We start from the raw sequence: 25753 nt of genomic DNA on the forward strand, positions 1-25753 counted from the left end.
TTTTTTCCTTGCCTTCTTCACTTTCATTCTCTCATGAATGTATGGTGGAATTTTCCAAAGGCTTCATAGGGTGTATAATATTGTAACAGCCCAAGTAATGAAGCAGCTATGAGATTGAGGGGGAGGAAGGAAGAAGCCTTTCTTCTTGGTGAATTCTGTTATTTTCCATAAAAATACTTGTGTTAACATATACTGAGTATTACTGCCTTTTAAATGATTTGACAAATATTTTAAAATTTCTCAGTTTTAATTTATTAAATAGTAATATTGATAATAGATGAAACCTCTAAATAAAACCTTTTTGGAGTCCTCAATACTTTTTCAGCATGTTAAATATCCTGATATTGAAAAAACTAAGCATCTCTAGTTTAGAAAAAGATTAATGGGAAAAAAAATCTCCTTATGTCCTTATACTACAGATATATTTTTAGAATATCACCATTTCTTGGTTTTTTAGAGATCAAGAGACTTTAAGTTCTGTTTCTGTCCCAGATTCTCTCCGGAACTAAGTTTGTCAGCCTTCTGAAAATAACAGTCCTCTGTTCTTTCCTCTTTAGATTCGATGGCAGAGTGGTGGCAAAGCTGCCTTTCACCCCCCTGTCCTACATCCAGGGGCTGTCTCACCGAAACTTGCTCGGGGATGACACCACAGACTGTTCCTTCATCTTCCTGTATATTCTCTGTACCATGTCAATTCGACAGGTGAGTGCCCACATCATCTGTTTCATATGTACATCCTTTCTTGCTCTCACACCCTAAATTAATGCCTATTTCTGTAATACTGGAAGTGTCTACCTGTTGCTAATGAGGTCTTTCAGTTGCTTGTTTCAGAATTCCAGCGTATCATCTGAAACTGTTTGAAATGTATATAGTTTAGATCCCTGATCCTTAGGGATGGAAAGTGGTCATAAAGTCACATGTGGTTTTCATCTCATTTTGAAGAGCGCTCTCAAGTTTCTTCTTTATTGCGGCTATCTAAGGGTAGAAAAGTAGAGAGTGGACTTTGCCTTCCCACTATCATTACTTCTTTATTATTCACCAGTGCCTTTTGGCACTTCAGGAACACAAGTAAACATAATAATTTGGTGACTTTAAGGTAGTCACAGTTGAGGTAAAGTCTGCATTGTAGAGTTTACATTCAGGCAACACAATGATCGGATATTCATAGTGAAAAAGAGTGAGAACTAAGTCAGATAGTATTGTGAGAGCCTGGAAGAGAGACTTAGCATTCAGTTAGTGGCAGACGATTCAGGCAGCAAGGTTGAAATAATAAAGTGGCTTTTGAGATGGGACTTTAAAAAATAAGAGAGGTTAAAGTCTCTTGCTCTAGAACTCTTCATATTTCAGGGCATTATTCAGTGTTTGAACATACTGTCATTCAGTAGGCATTATATTGGGGAGGTTGGCACATGCAATAAGTATGAACATGATTATTTCAATGTTTGTTGCATAAATGATTCAGAGTTGTTTTTCTTCTTCCTCTGAATATTGTCTGCAGCAGCAGGTTTTTGATTGGTCTGACGTGTGAATCAATAGGAAATGGAATTCTAATTAGAAGTTCACAAAGATCTTCATGATCTTAGCACTTAATGCTCTCCCTACCTCATCTCTCACCTCATCCAGCACTCCAGCCATTCTGACGTATCTGGCAGTTTTCATTCTCCACTCACCCAGACTTGCTTTTTGTGAATATTCTTTCTTCTATTTGGATGCTTCCCACCTTCTTCTTTTGCATGTTAAATGCAACCAAGTTTTCAGGCTTCCTGGAATCATTTTCTGATACTTACTGCTTCTGAAGGATAGATGTGAGGGGGACATGACCACATACAGAAATAACAGAAACTATTAGAGTAGTCTAGTAAAAAATCACTTTGTTCTAAATTATTACAGTGCTGAAATGATTGAAGAGGGGACAAAGTTGAGAAATAGAGGTAAGCTAGCAGAACTTAATGATTGATTCAATGTGAGAAAGAAGAAACTAAGATGACTTCAGCATTATGGCTTTGGTGACCAAATGGAGGATGCGAAAAGAAGAAAGAGAAGTAGGTTGGTAGGAAAACATGCTGTTCGAGTTGTCTGTGGGGCAGTTAAGTGGGTGTGTCCAGCAGGAAGCTGTATTCTTGTGGTGGTGTTCAGTCACTCTGTCGTGCCTGACTCTGTGACCCCATGGACTGCAAGCACAGTGGGCTCCTCTGTCCTTCACTATCTCCCCGAGTTTGCTCAAACGCATGTCCATTGAGTCGGTAATGCCATCCAACCACCTCATCCTGTGTCGCTCCCTTCTCTTCCTGCCCACAGTCTTTCCTAGCATCTTGTGTAACTGAGGTGTGTACTACATCTTTTGAAATGCTTTAGCATTTTGGCTTATCCAACGCAAAACCCAAGACAGTGACAACATGATTCTTTTTGTTGGTTTAATAGAGGTCATTGATAACTAGAATATTGCTCTTAAACGTGAATAAGAATGAGATATTTAAATTATAACTAGAGACAAAATATTAATGTGAAGTCAAGTGGGCCCTACGAAGCATCACTACAAACAAAGCTAGTGGAGGTGATGGAATTCCAGTGGAGCTATTTCAAATCCTGAAAGATGATGCTGTGAAAGTGCTGCACTCAATATGCCAGCACATTTGGAAAACTCAGCAGTGGCCACAGGACTGGAAAAGGTCCGTTTTCATTCCAATCCCAAAGAAAGGCAATGACAAAGAATGCTCAAACTACCATACAATTGCACTCATCTCACACGCTAGTAAAGTAATGCTCAAAATTCTCCAAGCCAGGCTTCAGCAATACATGAAACGTGAACTTCCAGATGTTCAAGCTGGTTTTAGAAAAGGCAAAGGAAGCAGAGATCAAATTGCCAACATCCGCTGGATCATTGAAAAAGCAAGAGAGTTCCAGAAAAACATCTACTTTGGCTTTATTAACTATGCCAAAGCCTTTGACTGTGTGGATCAAAATAAACTGTGGAAAATTCTGAAAAAGATGGTAATATCAGACCACCTGACCTGCCTCTTGAGAAATCTGTATCCAGGTCAGGAAGCAACAGTTAGAACTGGACGTGGAACAACAGACTGGTTCCAAATAGGAAAAGGAGTATGTCAAGGCTGTATATTGTCACCCTGCTTATTTAACTTATATGCAGAGTATATCATGAGAAATGCTGGGCTGGAAGAAGCACAAGCTGGAATCAAGATTGCTGGGAGAAATATCAATAACCTCAGATATGCAGATGACACCACCCTTATGGCAGAAAGTGAAGAGGAACTCAAAAGCCTCTTGATGAAAGTGAAACAGGAGAGTGAAAAAGTTGGCTTAAAGCTCAGCATTCAGAAAACGAAGGTCATGGCATCCGGTCCCACCACTTCATGGGAAATAGATGGGGAAACAGTGGAAACAGTGTCAGACTTTATTTTTGGGGGGCTCCAAAATCACTGCAGATGGTGACTGCAGCCATGAAATTAAAAGACACTTACTCTTTGAAAGAAAAGTTATGACCAACCTAGATAGCATATTCAAAAGCAGAGACATTACTTTGCCAACAAAGATCCGTTTAGTCAAGGCTATGGTTTTTCCAGTGGTCATGTATGGATTTGAAAGTTGGACTGTGAAGAAGGCTGAGTGCCGAAGAATTGATGCTTTTGAACTGTGGTGTTGGAGAAGACTCTTGAGAGTCCCTTAGACTGCAAGGAGATCCAACCAGTCCATTCTAAAGGAGATCAGCCCTGGGATTTCTTTGGAAGGAATGATGCTAAAGCTGAAACTCCAGTACTTTGGCCACCTCATGCGAAGAGTTGACTCATTGGAAAATACTTTGATGCTGGGAGGGATTGGGGGCAGGAGGAAAAGGGGACGACTGAGGATGAGATGGCTGGATGGCATCACCAACTCTATGGACGTGAGTCTGAGTGAACTCTGGGAGTTGGTGATGGACAGGGCGACCTGACGTGCTGTGATTCATGTGGTCGCAAAGAGTCAGACAGGACTGAGCAACTGAACTGAACATGAATCTGCCACGGGTGTACACGTGTTCCCCATACTGAACCCCCCTCCCACCTCCCTCCCCGTACCGTCCCTCTGGGTCATCCCAGTGCACCAGCCCCAACTATCCTGTATCCTGCATCGAACCTGGACTATGCTGGGGTTTTGTTGCCATGCGGGCCTTTCTCCAATTGCAGCGAGCAGGGGCTACTCTTCATTGCATTGTGAAGGCTTCTTACTGCAGTGGCCTCTCTTTTTGCAGAGCACAGGCTTTAGGGCATGCAGGCTTTAGTAGTTGTGGCACGTGGGTTCAATGGTTGCAGTTCCTGGGCTCTAGAGCACAGGCCCAATAATTGTGGCACTCGGGCTGAGTTTGTTCTGCCACCTATGGGATGTTCCCAGAACAGGGATCCAACCTGTGTCTCCTGCATTGACAGGCGAATTCTTTACCACTAAGCCACCAAGGAAGGCCAGGGTTTTTTGTGTTTTTTTTTTTTCTTCTTTTCTTTTTTGCCATCTCTCGAGGTTTCTGGGATCTCAGTTCCCTGGCCAGGGATTAAACTCAGGCCACATCAGTGAAACACAGAATCCTACCACTAGGCCACCAGGAAACTCACAGTAGTTGTTCTTGTTCAGTCACTCAGTCATGTCTGACTCTTTGCAACCCCATGGACTGCAGCACGCCAGGCTTCCCCGTCCTTTACCATTTCCCGGAGCTTGCCCAAATTCATATCTATCGAGTCAGTGACACCATCCAACCATCCTTGGTCATCCCTTTCTCCTCCTGCCTTCAACCTTTCCCAACATCAGGGTCTTTGATGACTTGACTTGACTAAATGTCTTGACTAATGACTTGACTCTTCACATCAGGTGGCCAACGTATGGGAACTTCAGCTTCAGCATGATTGACTGGCTTGATCTCCTTGTAGTCCAAGGGACTCTCAGGAGTCTTCTCCAGCATCACAGTTCAAAAGCATCAGTTCTTCAGCATTCAGCCTTCTTTGTGGTCCAACTCTCACATCCGTATATGACTACTGGAAAAATCATAGCTTTGACTATACAGACCTTTGTCAGTAATGTAATGTCTCCACTTTTTAACATGCTGTCTAGACTTCCCTGGTTCCTCAGCTGGTAAAGAATGCACCTACAATGCAGGAGACCCTGATTCAATTCCTGGATCAGAAAGATCCACTGGAGAAGGGATAGGATACCCACTCCAATATTCTTGGGCTTCTTTGTGGCTCAGTTGGTTAAGAATCTGCCTGCAGTGAGGGAGACCTGAGTTCGATCCCAGGTTGGGAAGATCCCTAGGAGAAGGAAATAGCTACCCACTCCAGTATTCTGGCGTGGAGAATCCCATGGACTGTATAGTCCATGGGGTCACAAACAAAGTCGAACAGGACTGAGCAACTTTCACTTCACTTAGGTTTGTCATAGCTTTTCTTCCAAAGAGCAAGTGTCTTTTAATTTCAGGCTGCAGTCATCAGCCGCAGTGAATTTGGAGCCCAAGAAAATAAAGTCTGTCACCGTTTCCATTGTTTCCCCATCTGTTTTGCCATGCAGTGATGGGACTGGATGCCATGATCTTAGTTTTTTGAATGTTGAGTTTTAAGCCAGCTTTTTCAGTCTCCTCTTTAACCCTCATCAGGCTCTTTCATTCCTCTTTGCTTTCTGTTATGAGGGTGGTGTCATCTGCATATCTGAGGGTATTGATATTTCTCCTGGCAATCTTAATTCCAGCTTGTACTTTATCTAGCCTGGCATTTTGCATGATGTTCTCTGCATATAAGTTAAACAAGCAGGGTGACAGTATACAGCCTTGACATCCTCCTTTCCCAGTTTTGAACCAGTCCGTTGCTCCATGTCCAGTTATAACTTGCTTCTTGACTGCTTACAGGTTTCTCAAGAGGCAGGTAAGGTGGTCTGGTATTCCTGTGTCTTTAAGAATTTTCCACAGTTTGTTGTGATCCACACAGTCAAAGGTTTAGCATAGTCAGTGAAGCAGAAGTAGATATTTTTCTGGAATTCTCTTGCTTTCTCTGTGATCCAACAGATGTTGGCAATTTGATCTCTGCTTCCTCTGCCTTTTCTAAATCCAGCTTGAACATATGGAATTTCTCAGTTCATGTACTGTTGAAGCCTAGCTTGGAGAATTTTGAGCATTACTTTGTTAACAGGTGAAATGAGTGCAATCGTGCAGTAGTTTGAACATTCTTTGGCACTGCCGTTCTTTGAGATTGGGATGAAAATTGACCTTTTCCAGTCCTGTGGCCACTGCTGAGTTTTCCAAATTTGCTGGCATATTGAGTGCAGCACTTTAACAGCATCATCTTTGAAGTTTTAAAATAGCTCAACTGGAATTTTATCACCTCCACTAGCTTTGTTCATAGTAATGCTTCCTTCCTAAGGACCACTTGACTTTGCACTCCAGGATGTCTGACTCTATGTCAGTGATCATACCATCATGGTTATCTGGGTCATGAAGATCTTTTTTGTATAGTTCTGTGTATTCTTGCCACCTCTTCTTAATATCTTCTGCTTCTGTTAGGTCCATACCATTTCTTTTCTTTATTGTGCCCATCTTTGCGTGAAATGTTTTCTTGGTATCTCTAATTTTCTTGAAGAGATCTCTAGTATTTCCCATTCTGATATTTTCCTCTATTTCTTCATATTATTCACTTAGGAAGGCTTTTTTATCTCCCCTTGCTATTCTTTGGAACTTGGCATTCATATGGTATGTCTTTCCTTTTCTCCTTTGCCTTTCACTGCTCTTCTTTTCCCAGTTGTTTGTAAGGCCTTCTAAGAAAACCATTTTGCCTTTTTGCATTTGTACTGCTAGCTGGACTTCATTACCTAGAAATCACCATCTGAAAACTGGAGCATTTTCTTAAGTGAAATAAATGTTAAGAATGATTGTTGAGAAAGTTCAGCTCAGGCTAGTCTTTAAACTCCTTTCAGTTATTTCAGAAATTCTGGTGAGGTATATGTATAGCAGTTAATTTCATGAGGTCATTTACCATGGTAGTCAGCAAACTTGTATTTACTCACTACTTTGTATGGGTCTAGGTGATGAATATTTTTGTATTTACTTTTTAGACCATACAGTTTTTATCACAGCAACTCAACTCTGCCATTATAATATGAATACAGCCCTTGACAATATGTAAAGGAACGAGTTGGGGCTATGTTCCAACAAAACTTTATTTACAAAAAACAGGCAACAGGGTTCAGGCAGACTTTTGCAAACTCTTCCATTGTGTTATGAAAACAGCCCTAGAAAATAAGTGAATGAGTGTTGCTGTATTCCAGTGGAACTTTATTTCTAAAAACAGGCGATAGAGCAGCCAACCATGCTACTCCGAGAACCAAGAGTGTGTAATACGTGCTATAAAGTTAAAGTAAGAGTATCTACAGATACTAGACTGGTAGAGCTTAATGAAGTAATTGCTTACTGAATACCCCAAAAAGGGTGGGAGGAGAGAATGGGCAGCCAAAAAAAAAAAAAACAAACCTCAGTATTTCTTTTCAGCCAAGGAGGATGTATGTTTATACTTTTAATTTCTGTTTGTCCAATATCTGCACTGATATTAATAAGAGAAAAGTATATAGAGCTATAGTATAGGTATTCTGAGATATTAAAAATCTTTGAAAAATCCCTAAAATGACCTACTTTTATAATTTTTATCTTATTAGCTGCCAAAAGTTTTTATATTCCTTTCCCCACTTCTTAGTATGTATACTAACAAGAGGATTATGAACTTACATCCAGTCTGAAATAGTTCGGTATTTGAAGTTTTTCTGTGGAATATATGCTTCTTTCTTTTAATTAAAATCCTTATTCACTTGCTCTCTCCATATTTTCTTTTGTTGTTTTATTTGCTTTTTAGGATCTTAGGTTACATAAGATTTGACTCTGTAGATGCCTGTGAAACAAGCCATCATAAAATACGAGGCTTTCAGAGTATAGAATACAATTCCCTCAATGAGACCATTCTTAGGCAAAGAAATAGGCCACTTAATTTCAGATATATACTGTAGCATAAAGTAATTTTGAGAGAACATAATGAATTGTTTTTGTGTTGAGGTTGTCAAATTGATTAAGTGATGAGGAAACTAACATAGAATGATTCAAATTTCTATAGTGATTGTTCATACTCTGTCTTACACTATAGGCTTTTTAAATTTGTTTTTGTCTACTTGTAATTTTCATCTATGTTATCCTTTCCTCCCCAATTCTTTTAAGGTAGTGATTTCTTAATTTCCTGTATATACCTTAAAGAATCTATATAGAGTACACAGTATGCACCTAAAAGGCATGTGTGAAACAAAACAGTAGATACTATACCCAAATATAAACTTATAAACTTGGCAAATTGAGGTTATACCACTTTTTACTCCCTATCGCTATGTGTGAAAATTCATAGTTGCCCCCAGCCTCCAGTAGAAATTGTCGAACTTGGGCATTTTGACTGTGTATTAGGTAAAAATTGCTATCTCATTGTAGTTTTAATTTGCATTTGGATTGAGCATCTCTATTTGTCTAAGAGCTACTCATGTATTTTTTTCTTTCTTTGGTAGGTGAGACACTGTGTATGCTTTTTGCCTATTTCACTATTGGGTTGTTGGTCATTTTCTTAATTTTTAGCTCTTAGGGAGTTTAGCCCTGTGTGCTCTAAGTTACTAATAATTTTTGCAAACAGTTTTTTGTGTTTCAGTTTTACTCAGTATGGTTTTAGCCATGCAAAATTTTGTTTGCTGGAATTTTTTTTTTTTTCTTATTAGTCTTTTATTAAAGTTCTGCAGAAATTCATCTTTGTTTTCTTCCCCTATTTGTTAGTTTCTTATATAGTCATGGCTCAGTCCATTTGGAGTTAATACTGGCATACCTCATTTATTCTTTCTTTTCTCTTTTGTTCTTTGCCAACTTTTGTGTGATTTTTATGAGGAAAAACATGAAAACATGGATTCATTTGATAATTAATATTTTCTCTTTGAAATTTGAACATCTGTGTTTGAGTAGGGACACTCCTCCTTTCTTCACACCTTGTGTAGATAATCAGGTCTTTTGGATTTGGGTGCCATAGGATGGGTTAAACAATGTTATCTGAGATCTTAGAGTAAAAGAGAATGAAGGAGTGGGTCAAAACATACATGTCATACTTGGAGAGTCTCAAGGTTTAAATTTGTCAGTGTGACTGCCCCTGGTAGCAGTTTTCCCAAGGAAAGTGCAGTGCTCTCTTAGCCTAGAAACTACTTTCCGATTTTCTGTACTCAATAATTCCAATATTTTTAATCTTTTTCATTTATTGTGGTAAAATAAACATCACTTACAATACACTGTTTTAACCATTTTTAATGGTTCAGTCTTTGACATTAAGGACATTGCGTGTTGTTGTACAGCCATCACCAGTATCCATTTCTAGAATTTTTTCGTCTTCCCAAACTGAAAATCTGTGCCCATTAAACACTAAATTGCCATTATCTTCCCTCAGTCCCTGGCAACCACCATTTTAATTTCTGTCTCTGTGATTTTGACTGTTCGTGTTTGTGAAGTTGCCCTCATAAATGTAGAATCATACTTAAGTCCTTTTGTAACTGGAATGTTTTCAGGGTCCATCCATGTTGTAGCATATGTGAGAATTTACTTCCATTTTAAGAGTGAACAAACTTGCTATTGTATGTATATACCGTTTTTTTTATCTGTTCATCTGCCAAAGGCCTGCTTCTGCCTTTCGGCTGTTGTGAGAAATGCTTCTGTGGACACAGGTATATAATGTCCGAGTTCTTGTTTTTGCTTCTTTTTCCTTTATACTCACAGGTAGAACTGTGCACACTGCAATTCTGTGTTTAATTTTTCTGAGGCATCAGCACACTGTTCTCCATAACTGGTCCCCATTTTTACCCAGCACTGTTAATCTGAAGTCTCAGTTTACCACCAGTTTGAGACCATAATCTTAGGAAAGATTATGGTGTTTAGGTCTGTCAGTTAATAACATCTCTACAGTGTTAACCAGAATCCACTTCCTTTACTGAGAGTGATAGTGTGATTGGATCGACTAGCTCTAGTCCCTTCATGACAGTACCCCAAGGGTAGGAGTGTACTAACTGCTCAAAAAAGAGCATCACCTTAAGAACAACTGCAAAAAACAAACAAAAACAACAACTGCTAACTTATATAGCACTGTCACACGATTATCATAACATCAGGGCTTCCCTTTACAACGTTGGCTCAGATTGTAAAGAAGCTGCCTGCAATGCAGAAGACCTGGGTTCAGTTCCTGGGTCAGGAAGGTCCCCTGAAGGGCTAAATAGCAACGGACTTCAGTATTCTTGCTTGGAGAATTCCATGGACAGAGAAGCTGGTGAGCAATATAGTCCACGGGGGTCACGAAGAGTCGGACATGACTGAGCTACTAACACTTAACTTATCATAATATGCCCCCTTATTATTATAGAGGTATTATATTAAGTTGAATAAGGATATCTATCTGCTTCGGTAATTTTTCCCCGTTTCCCAGGTTTGATTCCTCAGTCGGGAAGTATTCTGGCCTGAAGTGGGTAGCCTTTCCCTTCTCCAGGGGATCTTCCCAACCCAGGTATCAAACCCAGGTCTCCCGCATTGCAGGTGGATTCTTTAAGCCGAAGGAAATACAATATTTGGAGGTAAAACACCAAGGTTTGATTCTTATTGCCACTTACTAGCCTAATGTCCTTGGGAGTCATATAACCGCTCTGAGTCTCAATTTTCACAAAGATGAAATCAGGTTTAGGGTTTAGTGTGCAACCTCACCACATTATGATAATCAGATGCCAATGATATAGAAAGTTAGCTGTTATTCTTAAAGTGGTAGGTTTTTGTGTTCCTTTTTTTTAAACAAGTTAGCGCCTGCCCCTGCCCTTGGGATGTTTTTAAATTAGTGTTTGTTTCCCAGCCCAAGATAGGACTGGTTCTTTTCATAGATTAAAACATGGTGGTGATATGTCATATTAACTGAAAATAAATCTAATTACCTTTCCTTGTTTTATCTTTCTCCTTTTGTTTACTTCCTTAATGTGTGGTGATTAGTGATTAGCTGCCTTGACCTTCACATCACTATTTCCTTTGTGTGAATTTGTAGCAGCGGAAATGGTAGGTCTGCCAGCTTTTATCAGAGGTGTTAAGTTAGTCCAGGGTAGTGACGGATTTTAAGAATAAAAGGAAATTTTCTTAATTCCTAAAATTAAAATACTGGCTTTTTTTTCCTTTTCTTATTATGAGTCAGTAATGGATTGAGTAAATGATCTCCTCTATAGAAAGTATTCCAAATCTTAGTGAAAATCCCAGCAAATTTACCTGGTAAACAGCTAAGGGAAAACGGGTCTCTTCTTATAAATGTATATGATAGTTAAAGCCATGACAGAATTCTCTTTACTTCAAAAGCAAAAAGAATTAATGTTTATGAGGAAAAGTACAAGAAAGAGTTTCTTATATTTTTTTTCCTTTGTCACCCACATCTTACTGTATAACCATATGGATATATGGCTATGATCTGAAGAAATGTCAGTGAGAATTTGTCATTGTCTCCTTCAACAGGTATATGTGCTTAGGACAGGGATAAAAATAAGTAAGTTTAATTTTTTATCACACTTTTGGCTTCCATAGGGCAAAGAATTTTGATATGGCTTGTATGTCTGTAAGGACAGGTTCTAATTATGTCATGTCAGTTTATCTTAAAGTCATCAAAATGGTAGATGCCTGCCATCTCCTGCATCTCATCATTAATTTATGTCACTTTATTTAAGGATTAGAACTTAATTCTTTAATTCCAGTATAGCTCATCTTTAAGCAAAGTATTTTCATTTGTAGTATTTAACTTTAAATCAGTTAGAGAATGCATTTGGTTTGAAAAGTGATAGGTAAGTACTAAGTGAGAACAGATTATTCAGGCATCATCTTAATCTGATCCCTTTGAATTGTTTCAGTGAGTTTAAGGCTTCATTTAGAATATTCCTGTCCTTGTTGAAGAATAATTCAAGTTCTTCACTATGCCAGGAATTCTTTGATGCTGAAATGCAAGAGCAAGGAGTGATTATCTCTACCCTTGTGAAACTCACAGTCTATGTGGGAAGACAGATCCATAAATAATAGCAGAATGTGATTGATAACTTTTGTGTATGTATACATATATAAAATGGTTTGGGAGGGGGGAAAATGTGCTATGGAAGTGAAATCACTGTAAGAATTAGTTTTGTGAAACTAAGATTTTATACAGGAGGGGCATTTAAATTGTGTCTTGAAGGGTGAGTAGGAGTTTTCCAATTTTATCAGAATTTTCTTAGCATAGTTTGAGTAAAAACATGAAGGCTTGAAAGTATGTAATAAACGTAGAGATCGCTGAGTCCAGAATTGTTGGTGAATGTCACTGCTTAATGTCTGTACTTCACAGCACAGTGGTAAGTGATTTTTCCCTGTGTTTCTTTCCTTCTTTCTATATGTTTCTTTTTCTTTTATTTATTGGCCCTGTTATGTGACGTATGGGCTCTAAGTTTCCTGGCCAGGGGTTGAACCCAGGCCCAAGCAGCGAAAGTGCCGAATCCTAACCACTGGACCATCAGGGAACTCCCTGCGTGTGTTTTTTGTAGTTTAAGTCTGCTGGTGACAGATTCTCTTAATCTTCATTTATCCCCAAATATTTGTTTATCTTTACTTTTGAAGGATATTTTCATAGGATATAGAATTCTGGATTGACTGCTTTTGTTTGTTTTAATCCTTTCAGCTTCAGGTTTGTTTTCTTTTAATGGTGGCAACCCGTATTTATTACAGTTATATACAGTCGGATCTTATATTCTGACACCTACACCTGATCACAGGAAAGAACACGTTTGGGGATGAGGCGGGGACAGACAGAAGAGCCTGGGCCTGGCCCCTGGTGGGCTGGGACATCTCCCCAGAGCGGCAGTGGGCCGCAGCAAGTGAGCGGTCGGGAGCAGTGCGCCGTCGCTTGTGGTGGCGACCAGGCCGGCTGTGACAGGCACACTCGGGCAGCATCGCCTGGGCAGGGCCTGGCCGGGGGGCCCGGGAGCTCTTACCCAGAGGGAAGCGCAGGGCCGTCGCTTCTGAAATCAGGACAGTGTGGCCCCCGTGGCCACTGGTGAAACAGCTTCAGTTATTTCTGATGAGAAGACCTTTATGTCTTTGTATCCCTGTAGATAATAATAACTTTTCTCTGGCTGCTTTCAGATATTTTTCTTTAAGCTTGGTTTTTAGCAATTTGACTATTATGTACCTAAGGGTACTGTAATGTAACTTTTTCTTTTTTTGCTGTACTGGGCAGCTTAACAGGATCTTAGTTCCCCAACCAGGGATTGAACCTGGGCCTCCATAGTGAAAGCACCAAATCCTAACTACTAGACCAGCAGGGAACCCCGCCCCCACCAAGGGTTTTTTGGTTTTTTTTTTAATTATCCCTCTATAGCTTATGGCTTTTTTTTTTTTAATTTGGGAGAATTTCAGCACTTATTTCTTCACTTATTTTTTTCTGCCCCATTCTTTATCTCTTAATTCCATTTAGTTATAGTCTGTTTAGTATTGTCCAATAGAAAACTGAGTCTATTCAATTATTTAGTCTTTTTCTGTCTGTTGTTTAGATAGGATAATTTCTTGTAATCTGTCTTCAAGTTCACAGACTCCTCTCATATCTCTAATCTAAAAAAGGAGTTTCAACACTCCTCTTTTATCCCTAATCTGAGTTAACCCTAAGCTCGTCATAGTATTTTTTAGCTCCTGGATTTCCACTTGGTTATTTTTTAGTCTTTTTCCTTCCTTGCTGAAGTTTACTATTTGTTCATTTATTGTGAATGAATATATTTTCTTTTATGTCCCCTGTCATGGTTAATTAGCTTCTTTAAAACCTTGCTTACAATTCCAACATTTGGATCATCTCAAGGTTGAACTCTGTTGCCTGTTTTCTTTTGTCTGGGTCGTGTTTTCCTGTCTCTTGGTATGTCTCAATTTTGGATTGTATCATGTGCATTGTAAATGATAAGCTATAGAGAGTCTGTTGCTACTGCTGCTAAGTCGCTTCAGTCATGTCCGACTCTGTGCGACCCCAGAGACGGCAGCCCACCAGGCTCCCCCATCCCTGGGATTCTCCAGGCAAGAACACTGGAGTGGGCATAGAGAGTCTAGATTCTGTTATTCTTAACAGAGAGGGGTGTTTTTGTCTGTTTGTTTGTTTGTTTAAGTGGACAGTTAAGTTGGCTCCAAGGTTCAAAGCTTCAAACTCCAAGGTCTGTTTTCTTTGTGGTAGACATCTAGGAAATCTCAAGTTATTTTAGACTTATTTGGTTGAAGGCCGTCTCTCCCATGAATAGTTTAAGAGTTAACCAGAGAATTGGGCGGAGTTTGCATGCTAAGTTGCTTCAGTCGTGTCTGACTCTTTGCAACCCCATGGACTAGCCCACCAGGCTCCTCCGTCCATGGGGTTTTCCAGGCAGGAATACTGGAGTAGGTTGCTGTTTCTTCTCCAGGGGATCTTCCTGACCCAGGGATCAAACCTGCATCGTATATCTCCTGCACTGGCAGGCAGGATCTTTACCACTAGCGCCACCTGGGTAGGGTTTAGATGCAGAATTTTACAGAGCCCTGTTAACTCTATTTTCCAGGAATTTTTTTCAGTTGCTATGGTTTAGAAGGAAATGGCAACCCTCTCCAGTATCCTTGCCTGGAGAATTTCATGGACAGAGGAGCCTGGTGGGCTACAGTCCACGGGGTCACAAAGAGTTGGACACTACAAAGTGACTAACACTTTCACATTCGTGGTTGCCCGAAACTCTGTCCTTTGGTACTTCAAACTGGTAAGACTACAATTTCATACTGAGTTTTCGATACCCCACATAGTGCCAGCTGGGTTCTACTATCTGTTATGGATTTTAAAAGGATAGAACATCTATCTTCTTACACAAAACTAAAATTCAGAACATTCTCCGTGACTGATTGAAATTGTCACTTGATCCCCTAATCTTCCGAAAAGAGATCCTATTTACAAAAGAGGCATTTGGACAACCTAAGGAGAGAAAAATACTCATTCATTCAACTTTACGAAGGAAATGATGTTATTCTGGTGCAGATTTGATGTACTTATCCTTTTAGAATTTTGATTTTCACCTTGCAAGATATGTGTTGAAGTGGGCAATATAATTTATTACAACATAACTGTGTTCAAGAATGTTAGCGTGCCACAGCCACACAGGACTGTGGCTTCTTTCAAGGTGCTTGGTGGGAAAATTTGAAGGGCCCAACAAGGGGCTTCAGGTTCCCAAAACTATTTTATCAATTTTCTTTGTTGACTTTTTACATGAGATTTTGTTTAAAGAAAGGGTTCTGTGACTAAAGAGTCTAAAAATAATTGATCTAGTAAGCCCCCTTCCTTTAAACATAAGGAAAATTGAGATTTGGCACAATAAAAAGATAGTGCGTATATTGGGTTTTTGTTTGTTTTTTTTTTGCATAATTTGCTAGTATTGGAAATCAAGTCTTCTGACTGTTACCCGGTACTCTTTCAGCTACATAAGTGTTATACTGTCATTAAATATTTAATCTTTTTGTTATCCTCCTGAATAGCCTGGGACTATTGAATGTGAAAACCTGTGAAAATCCTGGGACTATTGAATGGGGCCATTCAGGGTGTTTGGATTTACAGGCAGCATTATGCATAAAGTAAAGATTATGTTATGGGAACTTGATGAGAAATTGTAATTGGAACGGAAGGTTGGTTGCGGATGCCAGAGAGACTAACAAAGAGCAAAGTGAGGGCGGCTATGGCTTGAGTTATTTTAGCTAAATGACTAAGAAATAAAATTTAGCAGAATGTGTTTATTGCCAGTGACCTGTGTCTTCCCAAAATATCCAGTTAGCAACCAACAACTTCCTTTTCTTGATCACCAGTCCTTATCCTTTGCAGAGAGGAAGGAACGCAAATCCTGTAGTGGTATTTTTCTGAGTTTCCTGCCAAAAGAAGGCATGATTACGGGAAAATGGTTTTCCTTTGTTTTTCCCTTCTGACACACACTCTTCAGTTGTTACCCGATTACACAGGACTAGACAGAAATTCAAAATAATTTTTCCAAAAAATAACTTCCAAAGCATGACCACATCTTATATTTTGTATTTCTGTTAAGCATTCTTCTGTATCATCTTCTTAATATATTGAAACTCTTATCTTTTAGCATAATGCATATTTCTAAACTGTATCTTGTAAGAAGGCCTGAAAAATTGGAGGAGAATTGAGAGACTATAGGAAAGCAGTCAGGTTGAGTTTAATGAATGAAGTTCTTGAAAGATATAAAGGAGAAAATATATATAAATGAACCTGCTATACAGTGTGAAGCTCAGTGAGCATTTATCGAGTTTCAGCCTGACAGTTGGATCTCCTTTGTTTATCTGCATATAAGGATAATATGTGTCACTGAGTTGTTGTGAGGGTTAAATGAGAATGTACATGTGGAGTGCTTAGAACAATGCCTAGCACTTTGAGATAGCACCTATGGAGATATTTCTCATTTTAAATTATCGTGTTCAGCAATATTGTAAAAAGTTGAAGACAAGGAATGAGAAAGTGATTTACAACTATTTTTAATACAATTATTATTTTTCCATATATTCTTAAGTCTTTATATGCATTTTCACAGACTCTTTTTTAGAGCAGTTTTAGGTTCACAGCCAAATTGAATGGACTGTACAGAGATTTCCTGTGACTCCTTGTCCCCCAGTTGCACGTAGCCTCTCTACTGTCAACACCTTACAAAAGAGTGGTACATGTCTTTACAGTCAGTAAACCTACATTGACACATCACCATTCAAAAGTCCGTAATTTATATTAGTGTTCACTCTTGATGTTGTACATTCTATGGGCTTTGATTTATATGCACTTATTCACTTAACAATGTAATGTATTTCTTCTTTTATAGTCTTATATAGTCTTCATAATTGTAAGTTTTTAACAGGTCAGGCCTGCTATAAGATTTTTCACTTCTAAGATAAATATCCTTTAGAGAGTTGTGGTTTAATAGAGGAAAACTGTGTCTGAGTTATAACCTCCATCTGCCCCAGCTTTCTCATCTCAAAACCAAGGATAACTAAGGACTGATGTCTAGTCCTTAAAACTATTCGCAAACTTAGAATTTATAGAAATGTGGAATGTTGTTACTACTGTGGAGAGAACCATGGCCTCGAGCCTTTTACCAGTTAGTTTCTACATGTGTTTTAGAGGAAAAGACTTCATAGACAGAGAAGCAGGGAACCTTTTTATCTAAGAAAAACTAGTCCATAAAATAAACCTTTTTTCTTTTTAAGAGGGGCTTCCCTGGTGGCTCAGTGGTAAAGAACTTGCCTGCCAATGCAGGAGACCCGGGTTCGAAGTGTGATCCAGGGAAGATCCCACATGCTGTGGGGCAGCTAAGCCCGCGCACCCACAACTACTGAGCCTGTTCTGTAGCTGAAGTCCACTACTGAAGTCCACTACTGAAGTCCACGTGCCCTGCAGCCTGTGCTCCGCAACGGGAGAAGCCACTGCAAGCGCGGTGAGAGGCCTGTGCCCACATAGAGGGCAGCCCTGAAAGTGAGAGTGCTAGACACTCAGTGGTGTCCAGCTCTTTGCAACCCCATGAATTGTAGCCCACCAGGCTCCTCTGTCCATGGAATTCTCCAGGCAAGAATATTGGCGTGAGTTGCCATTTCCTTGTCCAGGGGATCTTCCCGACCCAGGGATCAAACCCAGGTCTCCTGCATTGCAGGCAGATTCTTTACCATCTGAGCCACCAGGGAAGCCCAGAGAGTAGCCCTGGCTCACTGCAACTAGAAAAATGCTCATATAGCAACAAAGACCCAGCACAGTCAAAAATAAATAAATAAGTAAACATTAAAAATAAAATATTGTGGGTTCAATTGTGAGAGGATAGGAATTCAAACTCATTTTTAGAATTTCACTAAAAGATAAAATTGCATATAGTAAATGCAGAGCGTTGGTATTAAAATACAAATACTTGAGTAATGTACCACTGATAAACTTGATTTGGTATTTACAAAGGGAGTCTGAGATGAGATCCACGAGGAGAACAAAGCATAAACCTGCCTGGATATACATGAACTTCAGTCTTGGTTACTGAAGTGCCTTGTTTTAACATCTCTGTTGCTATTGTGGTCATTGCTGTTAGGGCTGTTTTCCATCCAGAACAGTGGCTTGTGACCAGTAGTCGTGTATGTTTTAAATTCATAATGAGATTGTCAACAGTCTACCCTTTCAGTCTGTGCTTTGAAATATTTCCTATTTTCCTTTTACTTGTCTTCTTTAAATCACAGTAAACCTATGATTTAAAGGGCATCAGAGGTTTTTACACTGGTCTTTATCTCTAAAATGATAAGGACTCACTTAACTGACCCTTCTACAGAATAACTGAGCAAGGATACTTTGTACACTTTGTCTAGATTATATTATTGTATCTGTTAGCTAGACAAATGTGTTTATCAGTAGCTAATTCTGTAATGCCTTATTATTTTAGATTTTATCTTTAGTTTCCCATCATGCGTTGCTTTGCTGGATACATTGTAGGTGGTCAGGAAATACTTACTGATTAAATAGGAGTGGCATTCTGTTATTTGGTCTTCTTACTGCTTTGTGCAGTGGATTTTTAAAGGGGGCATGAAGGAGCTACTTTTATTATGAAAGTAATACAAATATTCTCCAGCTTTACTGAGGAAAACTTACCTGAACTACTAATGGTTCTTTTTCCTCTTGTTTTTAGATTTGTTTTTATTATTTATTTCTCTATGGCCATGCTTTTAGGCTTGTGGGACTTTATCAATAATTTTGGACAGGCCTTTCTACTCTTCCAGGTTTTAATTGATTTCTCAAATATTAAATGAAGGAATTAGCAAGCATAACTAGATATCTTTAAGGTTTTTCCCTCTTACAAATACTGTACAAAATCTTAACTGACCTTTACTTACCCCTCCAAATCCATTTACCTCTTTCCTCTACCTTTAAAGCAAACCAATTCCTCCCCACATCACACCGTCCACTCCTGATTGCTCTTTAGAGCTCCTGCACCTCTCTGCTTCTGCTAGTTGAGTCCTTGTCCTTCAAGAGCCACATGTGTTTATTCCCAAACTGTTTGTGTTAGTTTTACTCATTGTTGTATTTATGTGATTTAATTTAATGTTACATTAACTGATGAAATCTGAATATAAAAATAATTTTTTTATGAGTTCTAGTTTCATAAAGTTGAGTTCCTAAAAAAAAAAAAAAAACCCAAAAAACTATTGAATTAGATTTAAGTGGGTCAACTGAAAAAGATGAGGGGCTGTGCTAAAAATATAGGTGGATTCTGGACTCAGATCTCTTTGCAAGATTCTTAATTCTTTCACTTATTTGAAGAAGTTGATACTGACTATTTCAGTTTTAGCTTCAGGTGTTGCAGTAATGACTGAATTCAGCTATAAGGCTCAGCAAAGGCAGAAAAATAACACAGTAATTTTTCTATTTTAGGTGATATCAGTACTTTTTATTTGTAAGGCTTCTCTTAACGAGATGTATTTTAAATACTTTTCTCTATATCTCATATTAAAACCCAGTTTTTATTCTGTTTCCTTCACAGAACATCCAGAAGATTCTTGGCCTTGCCCCTTCGCGAGCTGCCACAAAGCAGGCAGGTGGATTTCTTGGCCCTCCACCTCCTTCTGGGAAGTTCTCTTGAAATCAAGAAGAACCCTATATTTCTGTCATTCTTTTCAGATATTCAGATCAGACCCAGCAACTATTTTACAGCAAGAGCCATAGGCAGCCTTAGCACTTGGGCTAATTTCTAGATTTGAGTTATTTTTAGGCTTTTTGGGGGGTATAATTTGAATAAGAACAGTACCTAACAAACGCGATAGTGCTTTTGGTTACAGATTAATTTTTTTTTAACAAGTGTGTTGATTAATTAAGCCCAGGTGATGTTTATCTAATGAGAAACAAATTCGTATTTTGCTTACATGAATATTTCTGTGGGGTCAACTTTCAAGTATGTGCTGTGTGCCATGTATCTTGGAAGTTGGCTCTCCATGAGCATTTTGAGATCTGGAAGAAAAATTTAGTTTATGTAACTCTTAGTTGAAACTATATGTTGTGTGTGTGTGTGTGTTTTGTTTTTTTTTTAAGCAGAATACATTACCTGAGATCTAATAAAAAAGGCTAGAATTTTACTTATTTCATCTACAAGGAGACATCTGTTTTGATTTGCCATATTTCTAGATACATATTTTTAGTAATCTGAACGTAAGGGTAAACACTGGCCAGAAAGGGGCAATGCTGTTTTTGTTTTTGTTCTTTTTCTCCCATTCCCCTCACCATGGGGCAGTGTTTGAGAGTAATATTTTATCACTCTTGCTTCATATGCTCAAATATAAAGTTGCCCTGTTATAGGAATTGGAAAGCAGAAAAGGAAAGGAAAGTAGTAACTCACGGGAGTATAACAGTGGAGCTCCTCAGCAGTTTCCTTCATACCCCAGTACAATCTGTTGGGTTCTTGAGAAGATTCAAGTTGATCCCACTCTTAGCTCTCCCCCTGGAGGCAAGTTTATGGTTGCATGTGGTTAATTTGCAGAGCTTCCTTGTAGTCACAGTGGCATTCAGTTCCTCTGTGCTTCTTTATAAAGGATGAGAGAATGCTAATACCATGATCTTCCTCCGTGATCCATGGAATTGGAAATCCTGTGTGGAGTGATAGCTCTAGTTACTAAAATATTTACATTGATCAGTGGTGTCCTCAGATGCACGTTTTCTACCAGTGAGAAAGTCACAGCTGGTAAGCCAGCATCAGACTTTTCAATTGCATAAAATCCAGAAGACCGTGGGATAATATTTTCAGAGCTGGACAAAATAATTATCAACCTAGAATTTTATGCACAGCTAAACCATAAGTTTGGGGGCAAAACTGTGGACAGTATTTTGACAGCTACGGTATCCAAGATAGTTGAATTATTAAAGGATGTATTTTCAGACACAAAAAAAAAAACCAGGAGAAAGGTGTGGGATATAAGCACAATGGTCAACATAGAAATTGATAAAATCTATAGATAAAGTTAAATGTTTCATGGATTATCTAGGTTAGGGATTATCTCAAGATAGCACAAGGTTATACTGTTCTCACACTCATTTAACAGATGAAGAAACTGAGGCAAGAGAGGTTAAATAACTTGATCAGCATCACATAGCTAGTGAGTGGCAAAGTTAGGATTTGAACCCAAGCAGTTAAAAGCCATCTAGCCCAGGCTCTGAAATGCTGTGTTGCATTATAACTTCCCCATATAGTATGTGGTGAGTCTCTTCCCATCACTTTACCTTATCTCCTCAGAAGATACGAGCTCCAAAGTTGGTGCTTTGTCTTTTTTTGTTCTTGTTTCCTTGAAGCCATAACATCACATGGTGGGAGAGAGCACCGCAGGAACTTATTAGATGCAGATGAAATGCAGCAGAAATCTGTTTCAGAAAAGGGGGCTTCCCTGGTGGCTCAGACAATTAAAGAATCCACCTACCAGTACAGGAGACACAGGGGATGCAGCTTTGATCTCTGGGTTTGGAAGATCCCCTGGTGAAGGAGAGGGCAACCCCCCATGGACAGAGGAGCCTGGCAGGTTATGGTCCATGGGGTTGCAAAGGAGTTGGACACAACTGAGTGACTAACACCTATCAAAAAAGCTGCCTGATAATGGATGGTGATGACTTCTAATGGTCTTTTCTCCATATCACTAACTGTTCCAGGCAAAATAAAAATTAAAAAGGTGACAATGAAGGAAATGATGATCATAATAACAATGATGACAAATGATGCAATATCTAAAATAAAACATAAAATGATAAGAAACCACCCTCAAAATTCTGCCATCACCTGGTAAAATGAAAATATATAAAGTACATTTCAGTGGAAGAGGATAAATAAGAAGGAGAAGTAAAAAGGGAGAAGGAAGGAAGAGAGATAACATCTACTCACCCTATTCCTAAAAGGAAGCAATAGCAAGGATGTATACACAGGAAACAAAGCTGTTACATCACAGGAATGTAAATTCAAGGAGATTTTAAGGGCTACTGGAGCCTTGCTGTTACTTGTGTGTGTGTGTGTTTTTTTTTTTAATTACTTGCCCCGAAAAATTTTTAAGACTAGTCATTTGGATGACTCTAAATCCAGACCATCACCAAGTTAATGGAGATGACATTCGTGGCCAACCTTAGGTCTACCCTTGCTTGCTTCTGCTTTTCTTACATTATTCTAAAACAAATCCTAGGCATTGTATTTTTTACTCAGATATTTCAAGGCTTTAAAAAATATCTATCTACATTTATATCTCTGTATCTCAGTACCATTTTCACACTTTAAAAATTTAGCACTTCCTTGATAGGATAAATGTTAAATTTTTTCACAGTTCTTGTTTTTTTAATCTGGAGCAAATATTAGATTGCCATATTGTAGTTGGTTGATAAGTGTTGTAAATCTCTTCTATTGTAGTGGTTCTCAAACTAGAATACATGAGATTCACTTGGAAGTCTTGTTAAAACACAGTTCCCTGAGCCCCATTGCAGAGTTTCTGAATAGAGCTTGAGAATTTGCACCTCTAAAAAATTCCAAGGTGACATTGATATTGGCTGGTTTAAAGTACAGTCACATTTTACTTCCCCACCATCTCTCTTTCATTTCCTGCTTTGCGATTTTTAAAGAAATATGCTTAGAGAATTTTAATAGTGTTGGGAAATACTTACGCAATAATATATGGGAAAGAATCATTAAAATAATAGAATATATCTTCAGTTCAGTTCAGTTGAGTCGCTCTGTCGTGTCTGACTCTTTGCAACCCCATGAACCGTAGCACACCAGGCCTCCCTGTCCATTACCAACTCCCGGAGTCCCCCCAGACCCATGTCCATTGAGTCAGTGAAGCCATCCAACCATCTCATCCTCCGGCTTCCCCTTCTCCTTCTGCCCCCAATCTTTCCCAGCATCAGGGTCTTTTCAAATGAGTCAGCTCTTCACATCAGGTGGCCAAAGTACTAGAGTTTCAGCTTCAACATCAGTCCTTCCAGTGAACACCCAGGACTGACTTCCTTTAGGATGGACTGGTTGGATCTCCTTGCAGTCCAAGCGACTCTCAAGAGTCTTCTCCAACACCACAGTTCAAAAGCATCAATTCTTCAGCGCTCAGCTTTCTTTATAGTCCAACTCTCACATCCATATATGACTACTGGAAAAACCATAGCCTTGACCTTTGTTGACAAAGTAATGTCTCTGCTTTTTAATATGCTGTTTAGGTTGGTCATAACTTTCCTTCCAAGGAGTAAGCGTCTTTTAATTTCATGGCTGCAGTCACCATCTGTAGTGATTTTGGAGCCCAGAAAAATAAAATCAGCCACTGTTTCCACTGTTTCCCCATCTGTTAGCCATGAAGTGATAGGACCAGATGCTGTGATCTTCATTTTCTGAATGTTGAGCTTTAAGCCAACTTTTTCACTCTCCACTTTCACTTTCATCAAGAGGCTTTTGAGTTCCTCTTCACTTTCTGCCATAAGGGTGGTGTCATCTGCATATCTGAGGTTATTGATATTTCTCCCCGCAATCTTGATTCCAGCTTGTGCTTCTTCCAGCCCAGCTTTTCTCATGATGTACTCTGCATAGAAGTTAAATAAGCAGGGTGACAATATACAGCCTTGACGAACTCCTTTTCCTATTTGGAACTGGTCTGTTGTTCCATGTCCAGTTCTAACTGTTGCTTCCTGACCTGCATATAGGTTTCTCAAGAGGCAGGTCAGGTGGTCTGGTATTCCCATCTCCTTCAGAATTTTCCAGTTTATTGTGATCCACACAGTCTATTTCTGCTTTATTGACTATGCCAAAGCCTGTGACTGTGTAGATCACAATATTTTCACTACATTTAATTAAAATGATAAACATAAATTGAAACCCACCTATATGTCCTTGAATACTTCTCCTAAGAGTTACCTGTGCTATCTCTTAGAAATTAAGTTACCCTAGTTTTCAGATTCAGTCACTTGCTCATTCAATCTTTGCTATTTCCCGGAGCATATCTCAATCCTGCCTTGCAATTTACTTGTTGAAGAAACTGCATTGTTTCCCCTGTAAACTTTCTCTGTTTGAATTTTGTTGCTTGCATGCCTGTTTTACACACTGTTGAAAGTCTTCTTTTTGTAATGTTAACAGCTTTGCTAATCACTAATTACTAATAATTAGGGATTGAAAAATTATAATATTCTAGTATCCCTTCATTTATTAGGTAAAATACCTTTATAGATAGAAATGTCCCTTCATCTACTCTTTGTTTGTGTGGGGTTAAATTTTTTAGGAAAAGCAGAATAAGTGCGTGATTACCTAGTTTGCAAAATAAAGAGCTGTCTACTATGATCTTCCAGGGGTGAACAAGGTATGTGTGTGTGTGTGTGTGCAGTTCACAGATTTAGACATACTTGCTTCACTTCAATTCACTGAAGTTATTTTTCTTATGGATGCTCAAATTGTCCTGTTTTTGGCTAGTGAGAGGCTTTTTAAATTGGCTTCTGGGGCTGTTTGACATGACCCTAGTTTTCATGGGTGGCATCCTTGCTAAGGGATAGGATGTTTCAGTATCACCTCACATTTCCTGCCTGACTGGAAGACAATGCTTTCTTCAGGGAGGCTTGTTTCTTTTTAATGGGGAATGGTATTTGGAGAATGCAATCAGAGCATTAAAGATTGTCCTAGCAAAACCAATACAATATTGTAAAGTTAAAAAATAAAATAAAAGAAAGAATTAGCTTAAAAAAAAAAAAGTTTCTCCTAGAGACTGGCTTACTAGGTTTCTAGGCCTTTTTTGTGGACCAAGATAGTTAATATGTTTTGTGTTTTAAGATAAAATAAATCATGAGTTTATGCCAATATTCTATGTCTCACTTAAATTCAGGGCCACAGAGTTTTTCCTTAATTTCTTTGACCTATGTCTTTTAATTCTCATGCTAAGAATGCCAGTTTTCATTGCTAAAAATGATGGAATACCATATAATTAGTTATTAGCATAACCCACAATATCCACCCAAAAGTCTCAGAATATCAATACCAATGTTACTATCAATCAACAACATAATTACTGAAAAATAATTGAAGTTTTTTTGTGGTAAGGGGATTCTTTAAAATGCATCCCACTGTTGCAGGTTACTGAGGTTTCAAGTTATAGAAATAGTTTCTTTTTTCAGTTTCTCATTCATGTCTTCCCTGGTGGCTCAAACGATAAAGAATCTGCCTGCAATGTGGGAGACCTTGGTTCAGTCCCTGGGTCGGGAAGATCCCCTGGAGAAGGGTATGGCTACCAACTCCAGTATTCTTGCCTGGAGAATTGCATGGGTCGAGCCTGGTGGGCTACAGTCCATGGGGTGAAAGAGCGCAGGATGTGCCTGAGTGACTGATGCCTTCACTTTTCCATGTCCTCATCACTGGCCCCTCAATTTCTCTGAAACAGCCTCCCAGCTAGTCTCCATTATTCAGGTCTCTCCTGGCTCTGCTCCATCATTCACCCTGTAAAGGCAAATAACCTTTCTAAAATATAAACCTAATTATTTTGCTCCTCCAAGGAGAATTGTCCACTGGCTCCCAGTAGCCTGTAAGTAAACTCAAGCTATTTAGCATAGGAAATCATCCTATCCTGGATCTCCAGGCTCTCTCACCCCGAGAATCAACCCCTCTCCTATTCCTTTCTTGCCTATATCCTAGGCTC

At 39.0% G+C, this 25753-nt stretch overlaps 1 protein-coding gene across 2 annotated transcripts in view; it reads left to right on the forward strand.

Annotated features, from left to right (window-relative positions):
• Window positions 1-20212, forward strand: part of TMCO1 (transmembrane and coiled-coil domains 1) — a 57782-nt gene extending 37570 nt beyond the window's left edge. Inside the window, exons 6-8 of one of the 2 annotated variants that reach the window (XM_055587205.1) lie at window positions 558-702; window positions 1891-1931; window positions 19618-20212. In XM_055587205.1, the coding sequence (XP_055443180.1) occupies window positions 558-702; window positions 1891-1896 (151 nt within the window). In that variant the 3' untranslated portion in view covers window positions 1897-1931; window positions 19618-20212. The remainder of the gene's footprint in view (window positions 1-557; window positions 703-1890; window positions 1932-19617) is intronic. The other variant, XM_055587204.1, reaches the window with a different exon arrangement.
• The last annotated feature ends 5541 nt before the right edge of the window (window positions 20213-25753 follow it).

Source organism: Bubalus kerabau, chromosome 6, assembly GCF_029407905.1.
Source record: "Bubalus kerabau isolate K-KA32 ecotype Philippines breed swamp buffalo chromosome 6, PCC_UOA_SB_1v2, whole genome shotgun sequence".
NCBI lineage: Eukaryota > Metazoa > Chordata > Mammalia > Artiodactyla > Bovidae > Bubalus > Bubalus kerabau.